Here is a 25,262-nt window from a genome sequence, read left to right on the forward strand (position 1 = left end):
ATAGTTAGTTACCCCATTCCTAGGGATTTATCTCCACTTATAAGAGAGTGAGTCCCACACTTTCAGGAAATGTTTTAGGAAATGTTTTGCACCAACTACTCTTGCTCTACTTTTTTTAGTCAATCACTTTTCTGAGAGCTAATTCATATCTACTAGTCATCTCATTGGAAATCATTGAAAAACACACTGATGGGGACTCATAAGCCACAGTACTAAAAAACCAAAACAACAAAAACCAACCAGCCAACCAACCAAACACCTACCTCTTTAGGATTACCCCAAGGATGCTAAAAGGCAAAGTGATAGCTGTACCATCTGAGAAACTAGCCCTTGGGTGTAAATGAAGGTCAGGAGAATTGCCCCAGAGAGACTGCTACAGTATAAAATGAGACCTGTAGGAATGATACTCTAATTAGGCTCTGGACATTTCCAGCTCCAGGAAGGATCACCATGACAAAATTGATAAAGGTAGGATGAAATGATTTTTATGTTGATAAAAATTATTATTAGTAACAAGAAATTTCCTATAATTAGAGCTATATAAAACTAGAATGTGCTGCCTTAGGAGGTAATGAATGTACAGTATCCTTACTGGAGGTCCTTCAAGCAAAGTCTGGATGATCATTTCTCTGGGTAAGCTAGTATTGTGATTCAAGGTATGGGTTAGACCAGGTTGCTTCCCACGTCCCTTCTAACTCTGAGATTCTCTGAATAGCATTTTATAATTGTTTCTTTGTGCTTGGTGTCATAAGAGGCATTAAAAAATCAATTAAAAAAGCAGGCATTTATTGAGTGCTTTTTATGTACAAAGCACTATTTTAGAGTCTGGGGATACAAAAACAAAAATGAATTAGTTCCTGCCCTTCAGGAGGGGAAGTAGGAGGGCAATGAACATGCAAATGTACATAGTTATTGACCTCTAGGAGTCTAAAGCTGAGAAACTTTAAATTAAAAGTACACATCTCCTTACAGTTGCAACTGTTTGGGACCTGATTTTGATCACGACCACCCTGGTAAGAGAGAGTCAGAAGCCAACAGGTGATAAAAGTATTTATAAAGGCTTTCTTCCCAAAATAATCAGAGAACATTTGAATTAAAATCCCATAAATAATTAGGTTAGAGATGGTCCATATATTCCAACCTTCTCACTTTACAGATTAGGAAACAGACCCAGAGAAGTTTTTACCTAGTGTAAATGTTGAAGTAAACAGAAGAATTAATGAGGCTGCTTGTATATTTAAAATGGGAAGTCTGAAGGGAAGATGGAGGCAATGTTTCCAGAAATGGCTAGGGAAAAGTTGGCTGAAATCAGTCAAAAATAATCACCTAGATGAATTAGGTCGAGCAATTTGGATAGTTTTTAGTTTTGATTCCATGTGCCAGTGTAACAACCTTTTAATCTTAATTTGTTTTCTTCAATAGATTTACTACTGGGAAGAGAATTTTTTCTCTCAAGGCATCAAATGAGTTTTTTTTTTTCATATTGGAGTGATATGAACCTTCATAATTTTTTTGTGACATGTCCATGATTGCTTTATATTATCATAGTTATCAGCCTAGTTACCTACTTCTCATGAGTGGATAGAACTTGTTGTCCTTAAGGATAAGATCTTTACTTTCTTGGCCAGGAAAGGCTAATTCTTGGGATTATAAATGCAAATTTATGCATACCTGCAGGCAGGATTCCTAGTTTGAAAAGGTCTTTGCTACTTCTCATTGGACAAAGAACATAGTTAAATGATGGCACGTGCTTCCTGTGAAATATTTGCTCTTGAGAGAAGCAATTTGCAGCTAAGTATTGAAGTGGCTAGGCTTGGAATCAGAAAGACTCATTTTCATGAGTTCAAATATGACCTCAGACAATTACCAGCTACATGATCATGAGCAAGTCACTTAAGGCTGTTTGCCTCACTTTCCTCATTTGTAAAATCAGCTGTTAAAGGAAATGGCAAACCACTCCAGTATCTTCGCCAAGAAAATTCCAAATAGGGTTATGAAGAGGAGGACATGACTGAAATAACTGAACAACATGGATTTATTTTAACAGACAGGAGGCCTGACACACTAGAACCGAAGGAGAAATGAACCCACAGGGTTAGTAGCCCTTAATCAGGGAAGAACCCTGTGGCTTTTCTGATTGCATAGATATTACTCACAAGATATTAAGTTCTCTTTGGGAGGTAACAGGCTTCCTGTCATTTGAAGTCTTCAAGTCAAGTTTGACCTATCCATGGCTATTGTAGAGAAAATTCTTGTTCAGACCATAGGTTGGACCAGTTATCTCTGAGGTCCTTTAAAACACTGAAATTCTCTGATTTAAGTAGGTTGAATGATGACATTTTTTTTTCTTAGTGCTAGCAAGAACCTGTCAGGCACGCAGTAGCAGGAGTGATTAATTTGTAATTGCTGAAATATGGTTTTGAATCCCCCCTTTGACATTAGCTGTGTGACCATGGGCATGGCTATGAGCCTCAGTTTCCTCCTATGTAAAATGAGGACCAAAAAGATCAAATGAGCGAATATAGACTTTAAAGTACCATATAAATGCTGCTTATTATTGTCATAAAATAGCATTTTAGTTTTGTGAGAAGTATTATATTAGACTTATTAGTAGTTTTGTAACTTTAATCAAAACTGTACTCTTCAATTCTTTTTGTAAAATAAAATAACAAATGTCATCAGATTCACAGGAAATACAATTCTCCTTTATCTATCCACAATCACAATGTCTTTTTAACTCCATCCCCTATTGCTCCTGTCAAAGCTAATGAATAGTTTGTGAAAATTTCAGTTCACACTGTAAAGTAACTAGTAATATAAGGGCAATAAAAATAGAAGACATCTGGTAGAAGCAAAAAAAATTAAGGCTATGGCTATACAATGCCAAAATTGGTCAATCGTTGAAACAAACCAGTTTTTTGGCAGGGTACAGCAAATAAAAAAATCAACTTGACTAACTTTTGAACTTTTCAGTTGGTTTTATCAGGCATGTAGACAGACTAAATAAGATGTAAATGGTGAAAAGAACAACCACAATTTATAATGGAAAATTTATAGTCTATACATATTCTACCTTTAGAAAGGATGCCTTAAAAAGTGCTTTATAAGCTTAAACCTGTAGAAAAGGGTGACAAAATATAGCACTAAATTTTACTGCAGGTGGCAAGTTGTATTGCATAAATATGCATTTTTAGGTATGTCAAGAGAAGGGAGAAAAATCAGCTATGGTTTTCTGTCATTAGCTGGAGAATGGATTTAGGAAAAACTTCAATACTGTCTGCCAGCCACCTTTATTTTTAACCACATGCTGCTACTTGATACAAATTTTTAAAAAATAGATTATAAACTCACCAACAGAGACTGTTTTATATATTTTTGGTTTCCTTTGTGCTCCCTAAGGCACCTAGCCAGCTTTAATCTGTACTAACCGTGTGTGTGTGTGTGTGTGTGTGTGTGTGTGTGTGTGTGTGTGTGTGTGAGAGTGAGATATGCATTGTGAGCAGCACAGAAATTCTCTATCTCCTACCAAATATGGTACCAAATTTTAGAGTTCACAGATGAATGTTTATGATTTTGTAGCTTTGGCAAAACCAACTTGACAATGAGACCTACACGGATTTTCCATTGAGTTTTAAAGCGAGTAAACAGGCAAAGGAAGAGTTTTACTCTATTTATTAGAGACAACTGCTGCAAAACACTTTTCTCTGATGCCTCATTCCCATTTAGAGTTTGATTCTCTAAAGGATCATTTTCCTATCAACCCAGCTGAGCACAAAGTCAGGCGGTCTTGGCCAGGTGGAAAGGATTGAGCAAGGCCAGTGATGGAGTGCTGGGCTGAGGATCTGACTAGTTAAGGTCTGAGATTCATTATACCAGGTGAATAATTTTTTGGCCACTCTTGTAGACAACTTAGTAAGATTTGTGATCTGAAGAGGAGGAGGAAACTCCACTTATCAGTTCACCATTCTTTTAAATATTGATTTGTATCAACTTCTTGCCTTTATTCCCTCTTCTGTGTCTTGAGATTCTAGGGGCTCGTCTGCTGTCACTGGCGTCTGTGAACTGGGTCAAACATGAGAAGTACCGTGCACTAAACAAAATGCTGGAGAAAGCTATTTTTAATCGATAAATTATCTTCCTTACATCATATACGCTCCCAAAAATTCATAATTAAACCAAGTTATCAAGCACACCCACAAAACATCTTAAAATAGCAGGTCCCAGTGACTGACAGTATTTGAACCTAACTATATAGCAGTTTATTGATTGACCCCGAGTCAAAAGGAAGGTTAGTACTGAGCCAACAAGGTCCATTGCATTTGACCTGATTTTTTCTTTTTCTTGTTGTTGTTATTGCCATTTTACAAGGCTGAAGTCATTATGCATGTTACGTTTTTCTTTTGGCTCTGCTCTCTCGCTTTGCATCACTTTATACATGTCTTCGCATATCTTCTGAGGTCTTCAGTCTTCTTTTTTGATTTTAGACCGAACTGGTGATTTCATCCTTGGGTAAATTCCCTCCAATATGCAGTTGATGGCTATCTTTTACAGAGCTTTCAAGTCGGCAAGCACTTTGTCATGATAATCAACACTCCTGTAACTTCACAGTCTCAATGCGGCAGGGGCACAGAGAGATTAGGAGCCTTCCTTTGGGGTCACACAGTGCGTCCGAGCCAGGGGCAATATTTGCACCAGGTTCTTCCAAACTCGGAGGCCGTCTCCACTGCATCCGCCGCGAAGCCTTTCACCTCCTCTCCTCTGGCGCTACATAACACACTCTGTTCACTCAGTTTTCAAACATTAGGCACAGATTTGGTCTCCACTTTTCATCATTTCGAAGAACGCCCCTTCTCAGCAGCCGCCTGCTCCGAGGCTACGTTACGGTCTGGTCTCCAAGGCTGAGAAAAGGGAGACCCACCAGCTCGGCCTTCTCAAGTCCCGCGAGCTGTTCAAGATCTCGCGGTACCATTGCCGAGGGGAAACCCGGAAAAGGGTTTCGGGACGGACGGGGCCCGACCGCTAGCGTACGAGCTCTCGCGAGATTTTCCTGGAAGAGGGAGGCAAGGAAAGGCTAAGTGGAGGCTAGTTGGGTGGGGCGGAAGGGAGGGCCGCTGAGATCCCCGCCCCCTTCCCCACCCTCATTTACCCACCTCGGTTGAGCTCCGGCATGGCGCACAGTGGGTAGGGAGACCCAGCGCCCCGCCGGAAGTTGGTGCTACCTGTCCCCTCCCCCTCCCCGCCCCCCTACGTGCTCCCTCCCTGGCCGGGACGTCTTCCCGGTGACTTCCGAACCTTGAGTGTCCTGCGCGATGGCTGCGACGTTGGGCGTCAGGTGGGGCCGGGTCCGGCGGGCCCCGCAGGGCCCGTGACGGGCGGCCGCCTCTGCATGCGTCCTCGGGTTGCCGAGTCATGGACCCCTGGGGCAAAAGCAACCGAAGGTACAGGTTCCCAGTTGAAAGGACTCGTACATCTAGGTTTAGTCCGTTATATTATCCTCATTTTCGTTTTCCTCGGAGTTTCTTCCTTCGTAGGGAGGGAGTGAGGGGGTAAGTTCCTCCTTCCCCGCTTTTGCCCAGGTCTCCTGGAGTGTTCACCTTCAACTTCGCCTCTTACAACCCTTAGTTTCCTTCCAGTTTTAGTCCAGGAGTTTTTAACTTGGGATGTATGAACCTTTATTTTTATGTGTATGTATTTATGTGTGTACACACACTCACATAAACACACTATATGTACACATAATACAATATATACATATATAGTATATATACATATATAGTATATATACATATATAGTATATATACTATATATCTATACACATAAATACACTATACATATACACACATTATATATATTATATATTATATATACATGTATAGTATACATATATACTATATATCTATACACATAAATGCATGAGAGAGAGAGCGAGAGTTGACAATTGGTGTCCTTTGGATTACTGTGTGTGTTGTCTTAATGCATTTAAAAAGGGGGTCTGTAGGCTTCATCTATTGCCAGAGGAGTCAGTGACACAAAAGTGGTCTAGAACCCCTGCTTCAACTTTTGTGCCATTTTCTACTGGAAGCCTTGCCTGATCTCCCTAGTTGTTAGTGTAGAGGTCATAGAGGGTGAAAACTGAAAAAAAGCTGTTGGACAGAAATTGATAAATTGTTAAGAGAGCAATTTCAGTTGAATGATATGATTGGAAACCAGATTACAAGGGGTTGCACCAGAATTGTGAGGTGTTGTGTTAAATATTATTTATGTACAAAAAAAAACCTCACAGACAGTTGACGTTTACTAGCAGTGTGACCCTGGGCAAGTCATTTAACCCTGATTGCCTCACCAAAAAACAAAAACAAAAGCTCAGATCGTTTTTCAACATGCTTCATTGGCTCCCTATTGCCTCTAGGATTAAATGTAAAATCCTCTGTTTAGCTTTTAAAGCTATTCATAACCTTCCTTCTTTCTACCTTTTCAGTCATCTCATATGTTATTTTTTCCCCATATACTCTGTGATCTAATGACACAGGTTTCTTTGCTATTCCTCACACACAAATTTCCCATCTCCCAATGTTGAACTTTTTCACTGTTTGCTGCTGGCTTCAAGTCTTAGCTAAAGTCTTGCTTTCTGCAAGAAACCTTTCCAAGTCCTCTTTAATTTTTGTGCCTTCCCTCTGAGACTACCCCCAATTTATTCTCCATATATCTAGTTTGTACATATTTGTTTGCTTGCTTCCCTCATTAGGCTGTGAATTCTTTGAGAGCAGGGACTGTGTTTTGTGTTTGTGAAATCGAGTTGACTGACTGACTTACCTTTGGTCATTATGTAATTGTAATATAATCTTACTAGCCTCTACATATATTATCACCTTCTAGGTACTCTGTGCTCCAAACCAAACTAGCCTTCCCTCTGTGTCATCCATAGGACGCTCCATCTCTTGGCTCTATGTATTTGTACTGGCCATCACCATACCTGGAATGTACTTGCTCCTCACTTCTTCCCCCTATCTTCACAAATCCTTTCCTGACCCAACCATTGCAAGTATCCTCCCTAACTACCTTGTATTTATTCTGTATTTTTTTTGTATTTATTATATATATTGTACTTATGTGTGTATATACATATATATGTGTATATATATATACATATATATGTGTATATATATACATATATATGTGTATATACATGTATGTGTGTATATATATACACACACACATACACACACACACACACACACACACACACACACATTTTTTCTCTCCCAGTAGAACATAAGCTCCTTGAAAGCAAGGATTGTTTTATCTTTTGTCTGTTCTTTCTTAGTGTCTGGCACATAGAAGGCATTTAAGGAAATGTTTGCTGATTGATTTTTATAGTAAACTTTTTGGCAGAGAGCATTGTCAGTTCAGACCTAACCAGAAAACCTGTATTTTAAACTTAATTATTGAAAATATTTCTTAAATTTTTTATCCATTTTATTGCTGAAAAACCAAGCTGACTAGTGCTGGTTGCTGCTGATATAGTCATCACTTCCCCAGTCCTGGTTACAGAACACTTGTCAGCAAGTTGGGGGCATAGTTAGGTTTCCTGAAGTTAGTCTCCCTGAATCCAGGTAGCAAGGTAGTTGTGTTTAAAATAAGCTAGCAGTTGAGAAATAAGTGGTAAAAGTGACAGGTGACAGTACAGTTATGGCAAGTTTTTAAGTGGAGGAAAGGAAGAGATGATGGGCTAGGGGTTTGAGGATGACACTGAGATCCTGGAGCTGGGGAGTGGCAGTAGTAGAATAGGAAGATGGCTTTTCTTCCTTCTGGACCCCAAGATTGGCCTGGGACAAATTGAGGGGCTAAGATATTTTGGGGAATAGAAGAGGGAAAAAGCAAGGAGAAGGAAAAAGGGGAATTTCTTGTGGTTACTTAGTCACCTAATAGTGACTAAGTGTTAGTATTTAAGGGGAAATACATACACACACACAACTGTGTACTGGTATAATAAAACAGGGTTTTACCTTAAAGGTCTGTGAAACATGAGATACAAATGTCTTGAAGGAATTGAAAATTATCATCCAACAGATTGAAATGGAGAGGCATGTAGGTGTGAACAGACTGCACAAGATACCAAATGAACCTGGAGTAAAAGATGTCTCATTAGGGAATGTATGATAGAAAAAGATGAAGGGCTAGTCATGTGGCAAGTGTGACAGATGACAGACTGAGTGATTCATTGATACTAGGAAAAAGCAAGGAAGGTTTCTAACATTTTTGGTGGACCCCTAGTCATAAAGTTATGAACTTAATGGGAACAGAATGAGTCAAATAGGATCTCCATTATAGGAGGGAATACCCACATCTTTGAAAAGAAAAATCCACTTGTATTTGAGTGTTTTGAAAGTTTTTCATGAAAAAAAGTATGCGTATATATGTGTGTGCGCACATTTAAAGAATGATTTTATTTATCTGGAATTTTCACTTAATGTGAATATTATTCCATGACATGTCTTATTAAGTCATTGCTTATCACTGTGATAACTTCTGTTTGCTGATTTTAAGGTTGATTCCATGTTTACTGTTTCCATCCTTGTCCAAATAGCCAGATTTCCAGTTTGTTAGTTTAGTTTCTTATCCTTTGCTTGTTATACAACCTAATTGTATGATAGACTACCTCTAATACATTTATCATCCCTGACCTTCAGAAGATTCACTTATTTGTTATATTGCCCAATAGCAAGTCTTTATACATTTTTCTTTTATTTACATTGGGTCTGACTACGAGTTTCTGCTCTTTTGAGGAGGAGGGGATAGACCTGTATTCTGATACACATATCATGTGGTTAGGATTGTGGTGTTACAAATTTAACACGTCTTTATAGGCACCTCGTCATCCATCATCATCTTAGGGCTGTGACCAAAATTCTTCTAGGCTGCTTTGGGGTTGGGTTTTGTTGTTGTTGTTGTTGTTCATTCTCAGTGCATGGTTTTCTCTTGAAGGAGCCTGGTGCTTGAGGAATTGAACTAAAATTTAGCTTGTAGGATCACAGACTTTAGAGCTAGAAAGGACCTTAAAATCTAATCCAATATCTCTTGTTACAGATGAATGTTCTAAGACCAGGAGTTTAGTGACTTGGCCACTTACTCTCAGTCTATTGCTTTTTCCACTGTGCTGCACAGACTCCTCCACCATGCCAGATAAATGAGATGTTACTGGGTATCCATATGGAAACAGATACGTCTGTTTTATTATAACAATTTGAAAATTGTTTTCCTTTTTTATTTCTTTAGGTATGTGGCACACTGGAGAAAGATGTCTTGTTCCTGTCACTGACAGTGGAAACCTTCATGAAGCAACAGTGAAATCCATCGTGACAGATGAAAATGGAAAATCATTTGCATTTGTATTATTTTCAGGTTCACTGGAAAAGAAAGTACCTTTAAAAAAACTCCATAAAGCAACATCTGGTAAAAGTTCTTTCAGAAGTTTTATGTTTGATGATGTTGACTTGGAAAAGCCTTATTTCCCAGACCAAAAACTTCCATCACCTGCTGTTGCTTTTAAGCTCTCTGAAGATGGTGACTGTATTCCATATACAATTAATAGATATTTGCGTGACTACCAAAGGGAAGGAGCCCAGTTTCTATATGGACACTATTCCCTGGGAAGAGGATGTATTCTTGGTGATGACATGGGACTTGGAAAAACAGTACAGGTATTTATTCTTTGGTTCATGCAGTAGTTAAAACAGTAATATGCTATTGTAGTTTATTGCCTGTAGCATTGCTGTGGTATAGGTAGGCACAGAAGTTAACTTGAATCATGACTTTCACATAAGTTTCTTGATAAATGTTTGTTGAATTAATAAATGAATGAAAATGTGAAGCCATTTTATACCCATGGCGTTACTCTAAGGTATTCTTTGACGTATTGAATTAAGGTTAGATTATTTTCCCAAGGTCCATTAAATAGGTTGATTTGAATTTGAATTCTCTTATATCTTACATTCCCTTTTTAGTTATTAAAGGAATATAGTTTATGGCTTATTCATCTTTCTCTTGTTTTCTTTCCTCCTTCTTTCTCCTAACTTGTCATTGTTCTTTCCAGTTCTATATTAGCATTTCCAACCTAGTAGAACAGTGAGGAAGGGCTGAGTTTTAAAATTCTGATTAATAACAGAATCTTAGATGGAAAGGACCTCATAAAACATTTAATCTACTGACTCCTGGTCAAGGATCCTCCTACAACTTTGCTAAGAAGTGCTCATCCAGCCCTTCTGTTAAGAAGATCTACTACCTCTTGAGGCAGTCTATTCTGTATTGGGTTGATTTTAGTTCATAGGATGATAGATTTAGAGCTGGAAGGGACATCAGGGGTCATCTGTTTAACTTCCTCATTTTACAAATGGCAAAGTGAGACCCAGGGAAGTACGCCACTTGTCCAAGGTCACACAAATAATTGTGTTAGAAAGTATTTCCTTAAAATGAACCAAAATTTACATTTGTAGTTCCCTCTCATTGCTTCTGGTTTGGTCTTTTGGGGGCAAGCTGAACAAGTCTAATCCTTCTTCTGTCATATAAGCCTTCAAATATTTTAAGAGAATATCATAGATTTAGAGCAGAGAAAGACCTTAGACAACATCTAGTCCAACCCCTTCATTTTGCAAATGAAGAAAGTGAAGTCCTGAGAAGTAAATAAAATGACAAGAGGGAAGAGGCAGAGCTAGGTGCTAGGCCTCAAATGCAGTGTTTCTTTTAATACACCATGCTTTTTTTTTTCCAGTTTCTTTAACTGAGTTGTATATGAGGTACTTTTGAGGCCCTTACCATATTACCTTTTTTTTGGATGCTTATTTTTTCTCTTTAAATGTTTTGTTGATGCTTTTTTTTTTTAATTTAAACATCAGGGTCACTTCTCTGTGCCATCCCTCATCCCCTCCAGCTCTGCTTTGTAATTCTTGTCAAGCAAAAGAAATTAGCCCTTTGGTAGTGTCTGAAAGTATATACCTCATTTTGCAGTTATGACAAGGCGGGGAGGAGGTTATGATTGGTCTTTTAGTTCTTCCGACACAACATCTCTCCCACCTGTGCTGTCTTTTTCTCTAGTTATAAGATCACCACCCTGGTTCAGGCCCTCATCACTACTTGTCTGGACTATTGAATTAGTCTCCTAATTGGTTTCCCTAATTAAGCCTTTTCCTTTCTCTAATCCATTCTTTGTACAGTTATTAAAATGATGTTCCCCAAGTACACATCTGACCTTGGTACTTACCTGCTCAATTAACTCCAGTTGTTCTCTAATATCTTCAGTATTAAAAACAAACTTCTCCATGTGGCATTTAAAGGTATTCACAATCTGGCTTCAGCCTATATTGCTAACCTTAGTGTACATTACTATACATCCTTTGGCCTAGACAAACTGTGCTACTTGTGATTCCTCACACACAACACTTTATCTCCTTTCTCTGGGCCTTTGCACAGCCTTGTTCCCCATGAGAGGGGTGCGTGTCCTCCCTCCCATCTCTAAGAATCCCTAGTTCCCTTTAAAACCCAGGTGAAACTCCTCAGTGACTTTTCCTGATTTCTCTTAGCTACTAATGCCTCTTCTCCCCCATTACCCTGTTTGTATTTTTATGTATTTATCTGTTTCTGTCTCCCTTTGTAGATTATAAGCTCCTTGACAGCAGGAACAGTTTCATTTTTGTCTTTGTTTCCCCAGTGCCTTACTTATACTGTGCATGGTGACATAGTCTAATTATTGCTTGTTGACCAAGTGATTAATGGTTTCCTCTGTCTCTTTCTGGGTTAATAATTTCCCCCTTAGCCTTAGTTCTGAAAGTACCTGATCTTGTTTGTTCTAATATTTTTTTATGTTATGGTCTTTTTAAAATTTAGGTCATGTATCCATTTGAGCTTATTGTGTTATTTGATGTAAGATCTTAACCTAATAGCTACCAAATTGCTTTTCAGTTTTCCTGTCAGTTCTTGGCAAAAAAGGAATCCCTCATAGTACTTTATGTTCTTGGTTTTATCAAACACCGGAATATTCTTTTCAGTTCCTTCTTCAGTATGTACCACTGATGGGTTTTTTTTCTGTTCTATCCTCTATTGGATACTGTTGATGACTATTGATTTATAGTATAGTTTTATCTCTTATAAAGCTATTTCTTACCTTTTTCTTAAGAATTTCATAGGAATTCTAGACCTTTTGTTCTTCCATATGAATTTGGTTTTATTCCTACTCTTTCTAAATAGTGACCCTTTGATAATTTGATTGATATAGTACTGAATATTAATTTAGGTAACAATCATCATTTTAATTGTATTGACATGGCCTACCTATAAGCAGTGAGTATCTCCAATTATTTTAGTTTTGCTTTATTAAAAAAATTAAAGAAAAATGTTTTATTGATGTCATTTGTCTTTATATTGGTCATTCTTTCTGCTCTTACTAAACCTTCCCTTATAACAAAGAAAGATAACTAGGCAAAAACTAAAAAAACCAATCTAATGATAGAGAAATTTTGTCTGACATAATGAGATATATTTTGTCCTTGTAGTCCCTCCATCCATGTTTTGAAGGAGGATGAATATTTATTATCTCTCCTGGTGGTACAGTAGATAGAGTACTGGACATGGAAACCAAAGGGTCTGAGTTCCAATGCAGTTTCAGACACTTATTAGCTGTGTGACCATAGGCAAATCACTTCATTTCTCTTTGCGCCAGTTTCCTTAACTGTACCTTGCAGGATTGTTGTGAAGATTACATGAGATAATATTTGTAAAAAACACTGTGCCTGACTTATAGTAGGCACTGTATAAATATTTATTCCCTTCTTTTCCCCTTCGCCTTCTCTGAGGCTGTCATTGATTTTTCCTTTTCTCAAGAGTTCTTTTTCCTTTTAGTGATCTTTTCATTTACATTATTGTGATTAATATGTATATTGTCTTACTGGTTCTACTTATTTTGTATTGTTATCAGTTCATAAACATTTTCTCATATTCCTCTGAATTCCTCATATTTGCCATTCCTCACTTCACAATAATTATAATAAGGCATAATTTCCATAGTATGGTATAATTTTTCAAAACTTTCCCTAATCTATTTGTTTGTAGTTTTTTGCTACCTCAAAGAGTGATGCTCTGAATATTTTGGTATATATTAGACTTTTGTCTGTCTTTGACTTCCTTGAGCCTACTTGTGGGATTCCTGTGTCTCAAAGTGAAATTTCAGTCCCTTTTCTCGTGTAATTCCATAATGAAGTCAGAACAGGTGGGCCCCTTCACAGCTCTCCCAACACTGCATCAGCTGTCTCCCCATGACCTATTTGTCACTGACTTCTATCTTTTTTTCATCTTTGCTGGGTTTGCATGGTGTGAAGTGAAAGCTAAAAGCTGTTTTAGTTTACATTTCTCTTAACTATTAGTAATTTGGGTCATGTTTTCATGTGGATCTTGTAGTTTTCAAATCTTCTTTTGAAAATTATCTGTATCCTTTAATCATTTTTCTATCAGGGCATGTCCCTTCATGTGCTGTCTTTGTATAAAATTCCCCTTATATCTCACATTGGAATTTTATTCATAAATTGTAAGTAAAATTGTCTGGTTTATCTTTTACTTTATCTCTACCCCTTGTTTGGTTGAGAATATTCCCTCTTTCCATAGTTGTTAAAGGTGCTTGCTCCCATTCTCTTCTCATTTTTTTTGTGATGTGAATTTTTATATTAAGGTCATGTTTAGCTTTGTGTTTATTGTGGTATTTTGTGTAAGATGCTGGTCTAATCAGGATTTTGTAAAACTTGATGTCAATTTATCCCAATAGATTTTCTCAAAAAAAGGAACTACTCTCAGTAAGTTGTGTTCTTTGGTGTATGAGACACTGGACTATTATTGCCACTTGCTTCCCCCCCCCCCCATTTACCTACCTTATTGCTTTGATTCACTTTTCTGCTTTTTTTAACCGGTAGTATTAGTGACTACTGTTTTATAATATTTGTGAAGTCTGGTAATGCTATGCACTTTCATTCATCATTTTCCTTTTCATTCTTGTTTGTGCTTCCAAATAAATTCTGTTATTATCTTGTGAACTTCCAACAAATGTCCTTTCTATAATTAGACTGATATAGAACTATTGTTTAACCATGAGTGCTGGCCCATTTGAACACCATTTGTGCTTCACTTTATTTCTGTCATGAGTATTTTGTAGTTACATTTTTATGTCCTGTGTGTGTCAAGGTAGATTAAATACCTGATATAGATCAGATTTCTCTCATTGCTTCTTCCTGTTTTTGTTAGTAGTGTATAAAAATGCTGGTCATTTCAAGGGACTTTGCAGAATTTATTATGACACCTTCACCTTCAGGGCTTTTGATTCATTTTCCTTTATTGGGAAGTATTTGTCCTTTCAGTTATGCTTCTCTGCAAATGTTTGTTAATTTCTCACTCAGTAAGCTTTTTGTCTGTCTTCATGAATCACTTTCCTGAGTTTTCCTTTAGTGTCCTTGCTGAAAATGTGCTGCTTACTGCCAGTCCTTTGCCTTCTGAAAGCTCAGTGTTTGTGCCCCTCCCCCAGGGTTTGGCTTCCTTTCCTCAGTTCTCTCAGACCACCAGAGTTGGAAGAAGTCTGTTCCTTAGAGGATGAAAATGAGGAGTTGGGGCACCTCTCCTAGGAAACTGAATTGCCATTGTAGTTAGAAACCTATTCTCTGTTTTTTTTCAGTCTCTCTTTTAGGTTCTACCCTCTTTGCAATTGACTTTTTTCAGTCCTTAGGCTGTGCCCTTGGCACTAGTTATAAAGGGGTTAGTGAAAAGGTCTCCTAATATACTGCTGAGAGACTTGCTCTGAGAAATCTTTGCCTTTAGTCTGTTCTCCATTTTGGCTGCAGATGAGCTGTGGGAGAGTGTGAACCAGGTAGGAGAGAGTGTGGGGAAATGTCATGGGATCTCCATTCAGCAAAGGACAATAACCTCTGACAAACAGAAATTGAGTTAATTTTGAAGTCATTGCCTAAAATTTCTACTCGTGGGGTAGAGTAGGGTAGAGTCACAGTGATACCCCTGGCCAGTGTGCAGTTTGAGACATGAGAGGAGTCTAGTTATGAGCTCCAGTAAAAATTGAGTTATGAAATGATCTTTCCTTAATATTTTGGCAGAGAATACTTTGTAGTGGGTTGACTTTTTTTCTTTTTGTCATTGCTGAGTTTTCTGCATTTTGGAATTCTTGTGTTACGTGGTGGGGGTGCATGCAGGGTTACTTCTCACTGAATCCTCTTATTAGGAGTCCTTATTTTATTTTATTTCTGCACTGTTCTTCATGAGATGCCTGCCTCCACCATCCCACCTCCATACTTGTTATATTGTTTTGTGCCATTCATGAGACTCTTAAGTTGTTCCTTCTTCTCATTCTTTCCCTTATATTCTCCCTCTCAGTTTCTTTCTTTGTTTCCCTTTTGACTATTAATATAGTGGGATTCTGAAGGAACAATAATTCTCTTTCTCCCATTAGGATATAAGCACTTGATCACCATTTAATTCTTCCAAATTGCCCAAACTTGTTTACCTTATCCAGTTCCCCTTGAATCTTGCTTTGTGTTTCAAAGATACTACAGGCTCTAGTTTTCATAGAAGGAGTTCTTAAGAATAATTGATTCTATTAAACGTCCATTTGTTCCATCTGTATGATTATCTGAAGAATTGAAAACGAATATCCATTAGAAGGCAATGTAGAGGTGCATGATGGGTGTGAATAAGCTGCCACATATAACATATAAGAAACTCTGAAGAAGAACAAGAGTAAAGTATTTAATCAGGGAAATGTATGATTGAAAAAGTTGGGTTAGTCATGTGGTAAGGGCAAGGGATAACAGGGCAACCAGGTGATTTCACTGGTGACCTTGTAATGTCAGGAGTAACTGAGGAAGATCTCTAACATATTAGGTGAAATCTCTGTAGCAAATTTGTAGGACATGGACAACAGGTGTTGAAAAGAATAGGCGGGCATGGAGGGGTTGAGATCTGCATTGTTAGAGTGAGCATCCAAATTGAAGAGGTCATAATTCTTTTGAGTATTTGGGAGAATTTTATTCTATTAGATTCCATTCTAACCTATCGGTATCTTTTGGAATCTTGATGCTGTTATGCAGTGTGTAAACTATCCCTCTCAGATTTGTGTCATCTGCATATTTGATAAGCATGTCATCTATGTCTATGTAGGTTATTGAGAAAAATGAGAGCAGCATAGGATGAATGAATGAAAAAATATTCATTAAGTACTTAGCACATTCAAGGCATTGTACTAAGGTCTGGGGATCAAATAGAAAAGTAAGATATTCCCCTTTTTTTGGAGCTCTCATTCTTTTTTTTAAAAAGTTATTTAGCAAAAATCTATTTTCTCTCCCTTCTATGCCTCCTTTCTCATTTGGGGAAAAAAATAAAGAAAAATAAAACCTTTGTTACAAATACGCAAAGTTAAGCAAAACAAATTTCTGCATTGGCACTATCTCCCACTAAGTCCATCACTTCGCTGTCTAGACGTGGACAGTATGCTTCATCACCCATTCTCTGAGTGATGGTTGACCATTGTGTTGACCAATTCATGTTACTAATATTTTATGTTTATAGTCTGCTTGATATTAAACCAGTCCTGCATTCCTTGAAGAAATACAATTGGTAATGTGTAATCTTTTCAACACCACATTTGTATAACAGAAAAGAGATTGGAAAGGTCCCTTCTTTGTCTTTTTTTTTTTTTTACAGATAGTGTATGCAATATTGGAATTAATTGTTATTTGAATGTTTGATAAAATTTGATTGTAAATCCAACTGGGCCTAGAGTTAGTTTCCTCCCTTCCTCACTTTGAGTGTTCATTTATGACTTGTTCAATTTCTTTTTCTGATGTTGGATTATTAATATAATCTATTTCATCTTTTGTTAATCTGATTATTTTTTATTTTTTTAAGTATTCATCCATTTCTTCTATGTCATCACTTTTTCGGGCTTGTAATTGGGCAAAATAGTTTCTGATAGTTTCCTTTATTCTTTAATTGCTGTGAGTTCTGCTTTTTAAGTTTTTGATAAAATTTGGTTTTCCTTTTAAAATCAAATTAGCTATTTTATTCTTTTTTTTTAAAAGATCTTAGTTATATCAGTTCATTTTTTCAGTCTTTAATCTGATTTTTGGAGTTACTACTTTGTATTTTTTATATGTTTTCCTAAATTTTTTAGTTTCATGCCAAATTTATTGATTAGTTGTTTTTCTTTTGTTGATGAAAGCATTTAGATATATAAGTATTTCTCTTATCACTATTTTAGTTGCATTTTCTACTTTTTGGTGTGTTTTCTCATTATTGTAGTTTTCAGTGAGATTTCATACTGTTTCTACTATCTGTTCTTTTACCCACTGGTTCATATGATCTTCTGATCTTTTTTTTTTTCTGTTTCATTAAATTTTTCTAAGTGATCAGAAATCCACCTCTTTCTCACTCTTTTCTTTTCCTCCTCTCACACCCATTAAAAAAGAAATGAAAACAAAACTCTTGTACAAATATGCTTAAAGAAGCAAAAAATAAATGTCTGCAGTAGCCTTTTTTAAAATACAAAAACAAAAGCTGTCAATACAAATGTATTATTTTATGTAAAGTGTCCATATTAGTAATTTTGTACAAGAAGACTCAAAAGAAAAAAATGAAAGAAAGAAAGTGAAAAATAGCATGCTTCAGTCTGTATTCAATCAGTTATCAGTTCTTTCACTGGAGGCAGATAGTATGCTTCATTATTAGTCCTTTGGGATTGTCTTGGATCATTGTATTGCTGAGAAAAACTAAGTCATTCAAAGTTCTTCACTGAACAATATTGCTGTTAATTGTGTGCAGTGTTCTCCTGGTTCTTTTTACTTCACTATGCATCAGTTCATTTAATTCTTCCCAAGTTTTTCTGAAATCATTCTTTTTAGCACAGTAAAATTTCATTATAATTGTATACCACAGGTTGTTTAGCCATTCCCCAATTGATGGGTATCCCTTCGATTTCCAGTTCTTAGCCACCACAAAAAAGATCTGTTATAAATATTTCTGTACAAATAGGTCTTTTTCCTTTTTTTTTTTGAAGTCTTTGGGATATAAACCTAGCAGTGATATTGCTGGGTAAAAGGGTATGCACAATTTTATAGCCCTTTGGACATAGTTCCAGATTTCTCACCAGAATGGTTGGGTCAGTTCACAACTCCACCATTGTGCATTAGTGTCCCACTTTTCCCATGTCCCCTCCAAAATCCAACATTTTCCTTTGTTGTCATATTAGTCAATCTGATAGGTGTGAGGTGGTATCTCAGAGTTGTTTTAATTGGCATTTCTCTGATCAGTAGTGATTTAGAGCATTTTTTCATATGACTATAAATACCTTTAATTTCTTTGTCTGCAAACTGCCTGTTCATATCCTTTGACCATGTATCAATTGGAAAATGACTTGTACTTTTATAAATTTGACTCAGTTCTTTATATATTTGAGAAATCAGGCCTTTATCAGAGATACTTACTACAAATTTTTTGCAGTTTTTTGCTTTCCATCTAATTTTGGTTGCATTGGTTTTGTTTGTGGAAAACTTTTTTAATTTAATATAATCAAAATTATCTATTTACATTTTGTAATGCTCTCTATTTCTTAGATATAGAGATTCTATAAATTCTTCCCTTATCCATAAGTCTGACAGGTAAACTATTCCATGCTCTCTTAATTTGCTTATGTTGTCACCCTTTATGTGTAAATTATGTAACTATTTTGGCCTTCTCTTGCTATACATTGTAAGATATTGGTCTATACCTGGTTTCTGCTATACTGTTTTACAGTTTTCCTAACAGTTTTTGTGAAATAGTGAGTTTTTTTGTCATATTTTGTTTTCCCCCAGTTACATGTAGAAACAATTTTTAACATTCCTCTTGAAAACTTTTGAGTTCCATATTATCTCCTTTCTTCCCTCCCCTCCTCCACTCCCACACCCTGAGAAGAAAAGCTATTCGATATAGCTTATACATGTGTAGTCATGCAAAACATTTCTATATTAGTTGTACTGTTAAGGAAAACATGGACCAAAAAAAAAAACAAGAAAAATAAAGAAAGTTAAGAAAAAGTATGTTTCAATCTGTATTCAGACACCATCAATTCTTTCTCTGGGGTTGGATAGCATTTTTCATCATAAGTCCTTCAGAGTTGCTTGGATCACAGCTGATCATCTTACAGGATTGCTGTTACTTTGTACAAAGTACATTCACTTTGCATCAGCTCGTGTAAATCTTTCCAGGTTTTTCTGAGAGCGTCCTGCTCATCATTTCTTAGAGTACGATAGTATTACATCGTAATCACGTACCACAGTTTGTTCAATCATTCCCCAGTTGATGGTCATCCCCTCAATGCCCAATTCTTTGCCACCAGAAAAGAGCTGCTATAAATATTTTTGTGCATATAGGCCCTTTTCCTTTTTTTTTCTTTTTAAATCTCTCTTGGGATACAGACCTAGTAGTGGTATTGCTAGATCAAAGGGTGGGCATGGTTTTATAGCCCTTTAGGCATAGTTCCAAATTGCTCTACAGAATGGTTGAATCGGTTCACAACTCCACCAACAGGGTATCAATGTCTCATTTTTCCCATACCCCCTCCAAAACTTGTCATTTTTCTTTTCTGTCCTATTATCCAATCTATTAGGTATGAAGTAGTACCTCAGAATTGTTTTAATTTGCTTTTCTCCAATCAGTAGTGAGTTAGAACATTTTTTCATATGGCTATAGATAGCTTTGATTACTTCATCTGAAAACTTCATATCTTTTGATCATTTATCAATTGGAGAATGGCTCTTATTTTTATAAATTTGACTCAGTTCTCTATATGATTAAGAAATGAAGCCTTTAGCAGAGAAACTTGCTTCAAAATTTTTTTCATAGTTACTGTTGCTAACTCTATTTCTCTTCATCCTATTCCCTCCCTCCCTGCCATTTATTCTATTCTCTCTCTCCTTTCACCTTGTCCCTCTTCAAGAATGTTTTGCTTCTGACTACTCCCTCCCCTAATCTACTTTCCTTTCCATCACCAGCACCCCACCCTACCCCCGTTCTCTTATTCCCTTCCCCTACTACTTTCCTGTAGGGTAAGACATTTCTATACCCAATTGAGTTGTGTATGTTATTCCCTCTTTGAGTCAGTTCTGATGAGAGTAAGGTTCATTCATTTCCCCTCAACTCCCTTGTCTTCCCCTGCACTGTAACAGCTTTTTCTTTCCTCTTTTATTGAGATAATTTGCCCCTTTATATCTCTTCCTTTCTCTTTCTCCCAATACATTCCTCCCTCACCCCTTTTATTATTTTAGATATCCCTTCATATTCAACTCATATCTGTCTCTATATACTCCTTCTAAGTGTCCTAATAATAAGTTCATATAAATTACAAGTATCATCTTCCCAAGTAGGAATGTAAACAGTTTAGCATTATTAAGTCTTTCATGATATCCTTTTTCTGTTTATCTTTTTATGCTTCTCTTGAGTCTTGTATTTGAAAGTTAAATTTTCTTTTCAACTCTGTTCTTTTCTTCAGGAATGCTTGAAAGTCCTCTATTTCATTGAATATCTCAGTTTTAATGGGTAGATGGTTACTGTAAAGCTAGCTGCTTTTTTCCTCCAAAATATCAGATTCCAAGCCCTCTGATCCTTTAATGAAGAAGCTGCTAAATCTTGTATTTTGCTGACTATTGTTCCATTGTGATTCCACCCCCTGCTGTGAGGCTGGCTGTTGCTGCTCTTGGACCACTTCACTCCCACCCCAGTGAAACAGACCTTTCCTGACAGGCTGATAGGCTGCTTCCCTGTCCCTGGATCAATTTTGAGGTGGTTTTCTGCTTCTTTGGAGGGGAATATTTAGAGCTTACCTTGGTACACAGCTGTTTTTCTATACCAGATTTCTGCCATACTGCTTTCTAGTTTTTCTAATAGTTTTTGTTGAAGAGTGAGTTCTTCCTTCACTGTTTTTGTTCACTTGTTTTCAGTCTTGTCTGACTCTTTGTGACCCTATTTAGGGTTTTCTTGGCAAAGGTACTAGAGTGGTTTGTAGTTTGTTCCACACTCTGCCATCTTGGCACCAGAAGTCCTACAACAACCTTTTAAAAAAATGTTTTCATTTGCACCTTGAATTCATTACTTTTTTGTCTGGAGGTGAATAGCATATTTCATCATCAGTCCTCTGGAATTGTAGTTAACTGCTGCATTCAATCAATTAATCTATCAACATTTATTAAATGCCTACTATGTGCCAGGTACTGTGCTAAACACTGGGGATACAAAAAGAGGCAAAAGATAGCTTTTGCTTTAAGGAGCTTACAGTCTAATGGGGGAGACAACATGCAAACAAATATAAACAAAGCTAGCTATAGGCAAGAGAAATAGGAAATAATTAAGAGAGAGAAGACACTAGAATTAAGAAGGTTTAAGGAAGGCTTTTTATTGAAGGTTGTATTTTAGTTGGTACTTAAAGGAAGGCAGAGAGGTCAGTAGTTGGAGCATTCCGGTAATGGGGGACAGCCAGAGAGTATGCCCAGAGCCAATAGCCAGGAGGCCAGTGTAACTGGATCCAAGAGTACATATTGAGGAAGTAAGGTGTAAGAGAATCGGCATTCATCAAAGTTCTAAAATCTTTCAAAGTTGTTCATCTTTATACTGTTTTTACAGTATAAATTATTCTCCAAATTCTACTTCACTTTGTGTCAGTTCCTGTAAGTCTTCCCAAGGTTCTGTGATGCTATCCCTTCTGTCATTTCTTATAGCACTATTTTATTACAAGAGTATACCATAATTTGTTCTGCCATTTCCTAACTGATGGACACTTTCTTAATTTCTAGTTCTTTGCCACAAAAAAGCTTCTATAAATATTTTTGAACACATGGATTATTTTCTTCTCTTTCTTTCTGTCTTTCTTTCTTTCTTTGTTTCTTTGTTTCTTTGTTTCTTTCTTTGTTTCTTTTTGTTTCTTTGAGTAATAGACCTAGTAAGTGTTATCATTGAGTCAAAAGCTATGTACAATTTCGTAACTTTTTAGAAATAATTTCAAATTACTTTCCAGAATAAATGGACTGGTTCACTGCTCTACCTACGGTGCATTAATGTACCTGTACTTCCACAGCCCTGACAACATTTGTCATTATCCTTTTTCGTCAGCTTTGCTATGCCCAATATTATGGATTGAGGTGAAAGTTCAGAGTTGCTTTAATTTACACTCCTCTAATATTGATTTGGAGCTTTTTTTTTTAATTTGGCCATTGATATCTTGGACTTATTCCTCAGAAAAAGGATATCTCTTGATGATTAATTGAAGATCAGCTCTTATTCCTATAAATTTGAATCAGTTCCCTACATATCTTGGAAATGAGACTTTTATCAGAGAAACTCGGTACAAAGATTTTTTTTCCCCATGGTTACCTGCTTCCCTTCGAATTTCAGCTGCGTTGGTTTTGTTTATGCAAAACCTTTAAAATTTTAGGTAATCATAATTGTCTTCTACCTTTTTGTGATCCTCTCTATCTTTTGTTTGGTTTTGAACTCCTCTCCTATTAATAATTTCTTCCTTCTCTTTTTCTACTTTTTATATGATATATAAGCTACATGGTGCAGTGGATAGAGCACTGGGTCTAGATCAGAAAGACCTGAGTTCAAATCCTGCCTTAGATACTTGCTAGCTGTGTGACCCAGGGCAAGTCATGTAACCTTTGTTTGACTCAGTTTCTTCAATGATAAATTGAGGATAATAATAGGACTTACCTCTTAGGACTGTTGGAATTATCAAATGAGATAATATTTGTAAAGTACTTAGTACGGTTCCTGGCACATAGTAGGTGCTTAATAAATGCTTCTTTCCTTCTTTCCTAAATAATGTACCTGTTTAGAGCTTATCTTGGTACACAGTTAGCTGTTTTTCTATACCAAATTTCTGCTATACTCCTTTCTAGTTTTTTAAATAGTTTTTGTTGAAGAGTGAGTTCTTACTTCAGTGTTGTTGTTCACTTGTTTTCAGTCTTGTCTGACTCTTTGTGACCCTATTTGGGATTTTCTTGGCAAAGGTACTACAGTGGTTTGTAGTTTCTTCTCCACTTCATTTTATAGATGAGAAAACTGAGGCAAATGGAGTTAAGTGACTTGCCCAGGTTCACACACCTAGGCCAGATTTGAACTCAGGAAGATGAATTTTCCTGACTCCAGGCCTGGTACTCTATCCACTGTATCACTGAGCTGCCCTCTTACTTCAATAGCTGGGATATTTGATATTTTCATTTCTTCTCAACCCTTCTGCAACTCCTCCCTCACGTGAAGGGGAGCTGAGAACCTTGAGTCATATTTCATTGAAAAAAATGGAGACCTTTCATAGAAAGCTCCCTCTTCTCTGCAGTTCCTCATCCCACATCACTCAGATGCTTTTTGCCACAATCTTCTCAGTTTTACCCCTGTTTCACATGAAGAAGTAATCCTTCTTGCCAAGTCAGACCCCTCTGCATGCACAAGGGATCCTATGCCATACTCTCTTCTCCAGCAGATTGCCCCTGCTGTGATCCTTATTTTCTCACTAATATTCAGTCTTTCCCTGACTACCAGTTACTTCCTTATTGATCTATCCATATCTGCTGGCTGTTGTCTCATTTCTCTCCTCTCTTTTGTGACTGAACTGCTTGAGAAGACTGTCTTGTAATAAGTGCCACTGTTTCCTTTCCTTTTCACCTTCTTCTTGTCTCTTGTCTTCTGACCTCATATTCACCTGAAACTACTTTCTCTAAAGTTATCAGTGATCTCTTAATTGCCAAATCTAGTGGTAGTTTCTCAATTCTTATCCTTCTTGACTTCTCTGCAATCTTTGACCTATGTGATCATTCTTCTCCTTAATGATTTTTTGCCTTTTGGTTTGGATGACACTGCTTTTCTAGTTCTTTTCCTGTATGATGCTTCTCTATCTCCTTTCCTGGATCTTCATCCACTTCATGCCTGCTAAGTATGAAGGTCCACCAAAGCTCTATCCTAGGCCCTTTTATACTATTTCACTCGGTGATCTCATCAGCTCTCATGGTTTCAGTTATGCCAGAGGTGTTAATCTTGCTGCAAAACTGTGGAGTACCAGGTTAAAATGTAATTGGAAAATGTTTAACAAAATAAAAATATAGTAAAGCATAGATAATGTTAATTTGTGGTTTTCTAAATCAGTATGTAGCTTGCCGGGATCAGTTGCTATTTGAGTTTTACACCACTGATGCAGATGACTCTCAGATGTTTTTATCCAGCCCTGATCTCTCTTGACACTTCCTTTTAGATACCTTGAACTGGATGTCCCGTAGACATTTTAAATTCAGCATGTACAGAACTAACTTACTATTTTTTCTTCAAAGCCTCCCTTCTTCCTGACTTCTCCATTACTATAAAGGGTAACACCATCCTTCCAGTTACTAGGCAGTTTGGGTGAAATTGTTTACTCCTTGCAATCTGGGTGTCTTCCTTGACACTCTAGCCCTCTGTATCCAATTAGTTATCAAGTTTTGTTGTTTCTAGCTTAGAAATATCTCTTGGATATGGCTTCTTCTCTCCTTTAACACTGCCACTCCCCTAGAGCAGGTCCTCCTTGCCTCCTGGACTGGTCTTCTTGGCTCAAAATCCCCCATACCAAATCCATCTCTTTAACTCATTTGCCAAAGTGATCTTCTTAAAATGCAGGTCTGGAATTACCATACCCTCTTCCTTCAAAAAACTCTAATGGCTCCAGTGATTATCTCCAGGACCAAATATAAATTCTTTCTTTGATTTTTAAAGCCTTTCATATTCTGGTCTCTTTCTACCTTCTTACACTTTACTTCCTTCCATGTAGTAACACTGGCTCTTACTCACATAGGACACCCCATCTCCTGTCTCTGGGCATTTTCACTGGCTGCCCCTCATGCCTGAAATGCTCTTCCTCCTCACTCCAAGCTCATGGCCCTGCCTTCCTTCAAGTCTCAGCTAAAGTCCCACCTTCCTTACATAAGATGCCTTTCTCCATTCTCCTTAACTTTAACACGTTTGCTCTGAGACTACCCTCGGTTTATCCTACTGTATCTTGTTTTTACATAGTTGTTTGCATGTTGTTTTTCCCATTAGATTGTAAATTACTTGAGAGCAGGGACTATTTTTTGGCTTTCTTTGCAACCTTAGTGCCTAGCGCAGTGCATAGAAGACAACAGTTAGTAAAGGATGGTTGGTTGTTGTCCTTCGTTCTTGAAGAGGACCAAAA

The 25,262-nt window shown here is 37.1% G+C and overlaps 1 protein-coding gene across 1 annotated transcript in view; it reads left to right on the plus strand.

The window, feature by feature from the left end:
- ERCC6L2 (ERCC excision repair 6 like 2) overlaps window positions 1–25,262 on the plus strand; it is a 152,441-nt gene that overhangs the window by 3,838 nt on the left and 123,341 nt on the right. Inside the window, 2 exon segments of the mRNA XM_020971672.2 lie at window positions 4,025–5,438; window positions 9,278–9,702. Coding sequence (XP_020827331.1) covers window positions 5,387–5,438; window positions 9,278–9,702 — 477 coding nt within the window. The 5' untranslated portion in view covers window positions 4,025–5,386.

The sequence above is a fragment of the Phascolarctos cinereus genome, unplaced genomic scaffold (genome assembly GCF_003287225.1).
Source record: "Phascolarctos cinereus isolate Bilbo 61053 unplaced genomic scaffold, phaCin_HiC Scaffold_4;HRSCAF=312, whole genome shotgun sequence".
Taxonomy (NCBI): Eukaryota; Metazoa; Chordata; class Mammalia; order Diprotodontia; family Phascolarctidae; genus Phascolarctos; species Phascolarctos cinereus.